The 8,578-nt window shown below is 41.8% G+C and overlaps 1 protein-coding gene across 1 annotated transcript in view; it reads left to right on the forward strand.

Annotated features, from left to right (window-relative positions):
- The first annotated feature begins 7,213 nt into the window (after positions 1–7,213).
- The window catches only part of KLHL1 (kelch like family member 1), a 174,803-nt gene continuing 173,438 nt past the window's right edge, over positions 7,214–8,578 (forward strand). Inside the window, exon 1 of the mRNA XM_057384477.1 lies at positions 7,214–7,698. Within this exon, the coding sequence (XP_057240460.1) occupies positions 7,214–7,698 (485 nt within the window). The remainder of the gene's footprint in view (positions 7,699–8,578) is intronic.

Raw genomic sequence — 8,578 nt, forward strand, 5'->3', positions numbered from 1 at the left:
AAAAAAAAAAACAAACCCAGACTTTCCATCAAAAGCATATTTAAATATCGGAAAAATATGTCTAATATAATTCATTCAACTTTGAGGAGAAAATTGAGGGTAGAAGGGGAGAAGAAAAATAAAATGAAAGAGAGATTAAGTAGAAAAACATCACCAACACATAGATTTTTACAGAATCCCACTGCTTTTCTTCACCCTAGTCTTCAGTGATGGGGTTCCAGAATTGTTCTTCTGGAAGTATCACTTTTGTACAGTCCAGGTTCCAGGTACCCACAGGGCAGAGATGCCATTCCCACAGCCGGGTTCAATATGTATCCTTTTCCACAGTTTGCAACTACACTTTTTTTTTTTTTTTTTGGTCTGGATATTCAGATATTTAATAATGCAAAGCATTGTTGTTTAGAATGTAAAAAAAAAAAGAAGTTTCTTCTAAAACAACCTGTTCACAGATGGTCATTACAAAATATCTCATAAAAGGTTTTCAATGGCAAAATTGCCCCCAAATATTTTATTTTTTTAACTTCAAAAGAACCTACAAGTTGAAATACAAACATTGTAAGGTCATATCTAGAACAGTAAACAAAATCTCTCTGGGCTTGTTCTCTGCTCTGTTCAGYCTCTGGACTCAGACCAAATGGCATGGCACAATTTACCTCCACATGGCTAAATGCTCTTATACTCCAAAATGCAGGCTGTATCCAAAGTGCCTACTGAGAATGCTCCCTGACTTATGATAACTTCTGAATGAGTTTGTACAACCCAAAACCATTTTAAGACTGTGATGCCTTATCAGTATTGACCATGTTATGCCAGTTACACTGGCCCTGTTCAATTTCATTAAGTCTAATATAATTTACTACTACATGGATAATTGTAAATTTCTAGGAATTCTATTTTGCAAACCATCGGTGTCTCTATTACAGTGATTTGCCAACATATAGTTGAAAGTTTTCAATTCAGTTTAAAAAACAAACATTGAATAAAAGATCAATAGGAAACTGCATATTTTTTGAACAGAACATGAAAGCAAACCAGTTCTAAGAAGATTCTGAGTCACAGAAAAATGACAGCAACTATTATTGAATCTAGCAAAGAAAAACCATCCTATTTTCTTTGCATCACCAGTATTTCCACAGAGATTGGTGTCATTCATAGAAACACCACAAAAAGTGTTAGTTTTACATCAAAACTAATACATCATGATTTTTGTAAGATATTCTACTACTTAAAGTATATAGTAACAGTGTCTGTGCAAATCAGCAAGTGGTATGGGTGCCTGGCCTCCAAAAGCCAAGGTCTAAGGATATTATGTGGAATATGACAAAGGAGCAACAAAGGTATGTGCTCTGCCAAATCTGTAGTAGATGGAGCTCAGCTGTTTCTCTTGACCATAACTTAGGAAAGAGGGCATGACACTTTCTTCAGATAAGGGTGATTTATAGCCAGCTTGGGAACTATGGCTAAAAMCTGTATATTTCACTAGAGAATTGGCAACTGTCAACTGTTACAACCAGAGAAACTGCAGGAAATTATTTAGGAATTTAGGAACCTTAATATTCTTTACCTTTCCTACCTTTTGAAAATAATTAGTGGCATAATTACATGTTCTCTAGCCTTAGTTTACTTGTGAATCTTTATCCATGACAAATCATGTAGCATTTACACTTCTTAAATTAAATTCTCTGACCATTGAAAAACTGCTTTAGGGTGTGTTTATACAACTGCTTGTGATCATGATGAAATAGATTAAGAAATGACTGTCCCTCAAGCTTATATAAGATAAGCGACTGGTCTTCTAGGCTCCTGCAATGCAGAATAAAATGTATTTGTTCAAGCCACCACTAGGGGAAATTCATAGGTCATTTTTTTATCTGTCATTACTAAAGAGGCACTCAACAACAATTATGGACAAGCAATTTTTTTTTACCTGAAATAAATGTAGCTGGTCATGCCACCATTCCTTCAGAAACCTAACCTGTTCTGTGCTAGCTCACTTTTAATTTTGAGAAATGACACCGTTTAACCTTTTAAAGTATTGAGGCCAAAACCATTCTCAAAAGTTCAATCTCAGTTGAAAACTCGCTAAAAAAAACCCATACATTAGGGCTGACACGTGAATTAGCTCTGGTTTACTTTTTGTTTGGTTTTGTTACTCYTTTCTTGCCATTAGGAAACAATCATAGTAAATAAGTGTAGGCATATCTATAGCATTTTAAATATGACTATGCATACTATTACGGGAGGAAAATCAGCTCAACAACTTGACTCAAAGGAATGCCACAACACAGTGTGTATACATTATAAACAATGTAAGAGTTTAATTTCCCCCTACTGCCATCTATTCCCAGTGTTTCTCAGTTTACTTATCAAAACAGACTTAGAATATATCTACATATCATAAAGCTTGTTCAAAGGCTTTTTACACACCAAGTTTAAAGCTTAATTGTAAAGCATTATTTATTTGCTTATCACTCAGCACACTGACATTTTCTGCACTGAATTTTGATCTCTCAATGGATGTCMCATCCCATCAATTTCTTTCTGCACTTGCTTTAGCTTGAGCATTCTGTAGCTCTGTTTCACAGCATTCTCTTAACACAACACCCTCTAGCTTCTGAATGTGTAATTAACCACCCACAAAATAAGTGTCTTTATAGCTGAAGTGCCTGTTCATTCATTCATGTGAGAATTCCCATATTCAAGTGAGAATTGTTGTAAAACTATTCATTCTAGTACCATCCTTATCCAGAGCACACTTTTTTTTTTTTTTTTTTTTTTTTTTTTTTTTTTTTTTTTTTTTTTTTTTTTTTTTTTTTTTCCTTGGGCTTGTTCTCATTGAAATTTAGCATCTTCTGGATTAAAAATACATGATAGGAAAAAATTCAGTAACGAAATTAGGCCTTATCATTTTAATTTGCTGAGAGGTATATCCCTTCTCTTATTAATAACTACCATTCCGCAGTACCCACATAAGCTCATCACCCTCAGACTCACTTGATACATCTTTTGACTTTATGTAATGCAGAGACTCACATAGACTAAGACTACTCTTAACCCTAAGCAGTTTCTTTACATGATGGCTCCTCTGTTGCTTGTTTTATCAATCAATAACTGCAACTACAACACAACTTTAGTCCTAATCCACCAGTTGTCCCTGGCGTACAATATGCAGACAGCTCGATGTAAACCATGTGCCTAAAAATAAACAGTACTTCAAACATTTGCAATGGAAAGGAGGGAAAAATAGGGTTAATAAAATCTGATTCGTTTGGATACCTACTTCAAGCTTCTTCTCTTTGGAAGTGCTTTTTACTACTTGAAAGATTTATTAAAAGGATATATATCCCTAGGCCATTTTTCCTACAAAACATGAGCATGAGACTTCCTCAGGGACATGACTATGTGAATTTATTTCATTTGAAGAGCATTAGAAAGGCAAAAACACAAAGAGAAAGTGTCAGGAATCTGACTCATAACAGGAACATAAAGATTAACCACTTTCATCTGTTAGCCTGACTAATAGATGAAGAAAAAAGAGCTATGAATACTTTCGAGCGAAGTCTGTAAAGTTATTCAAGATCTGAGTAGCAATGAATAATCCAGGGAAACTACATCAGGGGAGGAATTTGAGAAATGCTGTTTATTAATAAACAAAAATACAATGTGATATACAGTGTGTAATCAAGAGAAAAAATACCTGTGATCATTATTATTTTGGCCATACTTCATGGAACATATAAGTTATGGATGGAAGGACGCAAGACATCWAAATGTTTCCCTCTGACAACTTAACAGACAAGTGTAATTTCATAGTTCTGTTAATGTATCTGTGTCAATCCTCAGACTAAGACATATTGACTAGTGAGCTAGTTATTTTAGTGTAAGTGAGGTCCTAAGAACTCCAGTAGTGAATCATGTTTTCTTCTCCTGGATGGAGAAGCAATTCCAGACAAACTACAGTTAAGTAAATCTTTCTGTGTACCAGAAATTTCAGCTGAAACTCAAACACATTTTATGTTCCTGTAATGTGATAATCCAGAATATGTTCTTTGCCTCACTGACATATGTCAAAAGCATTCACAGGGAAACATGAAGATAAGAAACTGTGAAAGACTAACTTAATCACCCTGCTTCATTCTTTTACTTTATGCTCAGGAAACCAATTTATTAATTAACCATAAATGCTGACAGTGACTGCCTCTTCAATGTAACTTTATTAGGGCTACCTCTTGTTTACTGCACATTCACAAAACAATAGTGATTGTGATGTGAGCTAAGATAATCAAGGCAGTTTTCCAGACTTCATTTTATGATACTAAAATGTTCATACATCTTCACGCAGGARAAATCAGGCATACATGCCAAATTAATGCATCTCTTACAGCAAAAAGAAATTACGTACTAAAATATGAAAGAACCAAGTAATGGTAAGAAGTATTTCAATGCCTACACATGATATATTGAAGAGTTGAGATTTTTAATTATTAAAAAAATCCAAGACTTTATTTCAATTACTGACACAACTTAAGTAAAAACATATGAACAACAAATAACCTAAAGTATTTTCTACCTTTTTTCCTCATAACTTCTCGATAGTTTGTACRGGTGATAAAAAAAATCTAAATCACTTTCTTGGGTGATACTGTAATATATATTCATTGAGTGACCTTTKAAGTATATTTAGGAAATATACATCATTGGAATGTGCTGTCATTTATATTTATCTGTGTAGGTTAAGTAAAGATAGAATGTCTAACCTATCAATTGTTCACATCAAATGATCAATTTAAATATTAAAACAGATTTTAAAATGACCAAGATTTATAATATGGCAGGGAAACGATGCAATTTTCCTCAAATCAGAGTATCTGAATTGGCCTAATCAGTGGAGAGRTATTAAAGAGATAGCATCCTATTTATATATTCATTAATTAAAACTATTTTATATGCACATATCCCCATCTTTTAAAGCATGTAACCAGACACTGAGTAGCCAGTATTCACTATAGATTATTTCATATATATCATTATAAGAGATGCATTTCTAGACTTTCAGAAATTATTGACGTTTCATCTGTCCTATTCTAGATGCAGATTTCTAGGCTTTTCTTCCTGCTGGTCTCCTAAGCAGCACATAATCACTCAGATCAGTTCCTGGATAAAAATGAACTGTCTCTTCTGTTTGGTTTAGAATGGTTTTTGTCTCTTTTTTATTACTGAATACTGAGAGCAAAGTTGAGGCACCAGGGAGTTTCCAGTCCAGCTGTTGTGGCATAAATCAATATTAAAAATGCACAGTGACAATTTTTCTTCCTTTGAAAGTAGGACTTGGTGCCCTGAATTCTTGTTCTGTTAAATCCAGGAATTTATCAGTGTTAAACACAAACCTTAATACCAGTTTGTATCCAGAAGCACTTCACTGATAAACTGAACAAAACAGTAATATACTTCAGTCCTGAAGTAAATATAACAGTAATAAAATTTTTAATTTGTGTTTGATTTTGTGCTTCCCTGGAGGAATTTTCAAGCTATAATACTTTATGAATGAGGAGTTAAAACATTCCAGCTTGAGGGAAATAATACTTTCTACCTTATTTTTTGATTTCACAAAACGTTAGAATAACAAACTTTTGAGAGCTCATGAGTGCTTGGGTAAAGATGGCCAAGGCAAAGATTACTGGATGAAAATACAACCCATTTCATAATTTTCTTAGAGATCAATCTTCTTCTAAAATATTAATTAGTAAGGTTCAGGTAATTTTAAGTATTCTGTATATCATCCTGTTGCTGCCAACTTTTCATGCATGAGGCTTGTGAGCCAGCAGGTGACGATATGTAGTTTTGTTGCCATATCCCTCTCCTACGTTYCACCATAAAGCTTTTAATTCTGTAATTATGTCCCCGATGCAGTGTACTCTGTGACACCCCTCCCAAGTGGGCAGATGTTCCTAAGCAGATCTCTCAAGTTGTGAAAGGAACCTCCCTTGGGTTTAGCACTGTCAGACTGCATTAAGAACAGGTATGAAAGGTAAGAAGCAGATGTGTTGTGCTATTTCTGTTTGACACACTGTCCCTCTAGCCAATATTTTCTACTGGAACAGCAACACTGAGCCAACAGGCTAATGAATGGAGCCTGCAGAATATATCGTTAACCTGTAACCTCATCCAGTCTGCATGCAGTCTATAAGTCAGAACTCCTATGATTCACATTTTTGTGTTTACTGCTGCTGATGCATTTGTTGTTGTAYTTCATTTTGCTCCCAGTAATACACAGCTTCCTCACAACCAAAATACCCAGGTGAGGAGATCTGCACTGGAGAGAGGAGGAGGCTGCGAGGGGCAGTTAGTGACCTGCCGACTTACTTGCACGAGGAAGCTTGAAGCATCTCTTTCCCTCTGTCTCTTCACACTGACGGCCCCAGAGCACATCTGCGTCACATGCAAGGGAGGGGGCGGCTTGGTGAGAGGCGCCGAGATAGACAGAAAATTGTATACTGAGGACCTTGACAGCCTCACGGGCGGGATTTTTTTTTTTCTCCCCCTCCTACGTACAATGCATATAAAAGAGCCCCGATTTCTTTCTGTGCCAGCTCTCAGGCTTTGCCATCCCAGATAACGGCGRGCATGGGACTCCCCAGAGAAACGGGATGGCAAGGCGGGAGGTGGAGAGAGGCTTCCAGGTGACTTTTTCCTCTCTGTCTGCACTCGGTCACGGAGCTCAAAGCGACTGAGGAAGTGCCACCTGCCTCCTGCTGTGGCTGCTGCCGCCGCCGCCGCTCCTCTCCGGGCTGTAGCCCGGTCCCCCGTTAATCAGATTAGCGTCGTCGCAGCCTCCCTCACCGCTCTTCCCTCGCAAGTGTCCGTCTCCCCTGAGAGGTGTCTTTCATTTCTGCCTCTCTCTCCTCCCCTTTCCACTGATCACCGTGCAATTCTCGTCAGCTCTGGGCATCTCTCCGTCTCTCTTTCTCCCTCTCCTGCTGGGTGTCTCTRCCTCCTCTTGGCTCTGTGCATCGCTCATCCTCTCTCTCTCCGCACTGCTGTGTGCGCGCATCTCTCTCCTCCCGGCGGCTGCCACCCCTCGCCCTCCAAGCCCACCGCTGCCCGAAGGAGCCGCCACCGCCACCGCCGCTGCCGCCACCGCCGCCGCCTGGCCCTGCCTGGCCGCCGTGAGTCCCGCCTCAGCCCGCGTCCGTCCCCCGCCCGCCGCGGCACCATGTCCGGCTCCGGCAGGAAAGACTTCGACGTGAAGCACATCCTGCGCCTCCGCTGGAAACTGTTCAGCCACCCCTCGCCGGCGGGCGGCCCGGCGGGGGGAGGCTGCCTGCCGCCCGACAGCAGCTTCGAGCACTGGGGACCGAGCCAGAGCCGCCTGCTGAAGAGCCAGGAGAGAGGCAACGGCGTCTTCTGGAAGAAATCCGCCTCCTCCGCCTCCTCCTCGGCGGCCACCACAGCCAGCCCGCCCAACGGGACGCTGCTGCCCGCCGGCGGCCGGCCGGCCACGGGGCACGGCCCGGGACCGCCACCACCCCGCACCGTCTTCTACGTGGAGTCCCTGGAGGAGGAGGAGGAGGCGGCGCCCGGCGGGATGGAGGTGGCCCGCGAGCCCGAGAAGCCCCTGGCACCGCCGGAGCGGGAGGAGGCGCCGGGGGGCTGCGCCGATGGAGGCGGCCGGGCAACAGGTGACGGAGGCGGGCACAGGTAGGGGAGATCCGGCGCCACCTGCACGGCCGGGCCCGCTGGGGTCATCGCGGGGCTTGTGCCCCGGGGCGGTGGCGGGGCGGGGGCGCAGCCAGGCCGGGGTTGTTGCGGGAGGGTGAGGGTCTGGGGGCGGGAGGGTTCCTCCGTTTGAAACGGCAGGGTTTGGAGCTGGAGGGAAAGACGGCTGGGGGGCTGTACGAGAGTCCCGGGAAAGACTGGCCAGTCTCATGGTCTAGATGTCGCGGACCAGGGATGCTGCCCTTGGCCTGTCCCTCACCTGTGACTGCCACTGACCTGCCCTTGTTCCTGGCCTGTCCCTGTCCCCACCTCCGCCCCTCTCCTGGGCTGTCCCYGCCCGCGGGGCTGGCCCGGGGACAGCGCCTGTCAGAGCCGCGCTCCGCGCTCTGGGCATCGTCGCTGCCCAACTTTCTCAGAAGTTTATTAAAACGCTAGCGGGAGGTGGGTGATCTTGTTCTGGCTATTGGGATGACARGTGAAAGCTCAAAAGTAAAAGTGTCCTTTTACTTTTTTACTGTCCTGCTTTCCTGAAACTCGGTGTCAAAACCATGTTACAGCATACCTCAGAGAAAAATAAAAATCATAAGAATTTTAGAAGTCAGCAACCCGAGTGACACCTGAGAGGATGTAAGAACACGCAAGACATATCYAGATTCTAGTGTTTCATACAAATCCGTTAATGTTGAATTGCTTTTCTTTCTCAATCCCTGCCCTCCTCGCCCCCAGCTGAAACAGAAATTAAAGTAATTTGAAGAAGGAAATGTAGCTAACGTAGAGCTTTCAGAAAAAAACCCTGATACAGATAGTCCTAAGGGTGGAATGATTCATTGCTTTAACTCTGCTTGCCCCCACCCACCCCCAC

The sequence above is a fragment of the Malurus melanocephalus genome, unplaced genomic scaffold (genome assembly GCF_030028575.1).
Source record: "Malurus melanocephalus ecotype Western Australia unplaced genomic scaffold, MMel_1.1 scaffold_711, whole genome shotgun sequence".
Classification (NCBI taxonomy): domain Eukaryota; kingdom Metazoa; phylum Chordata; class Aves; order Passeriformes; family Maluridae; genus Malurus; species Malurus melanocephalus.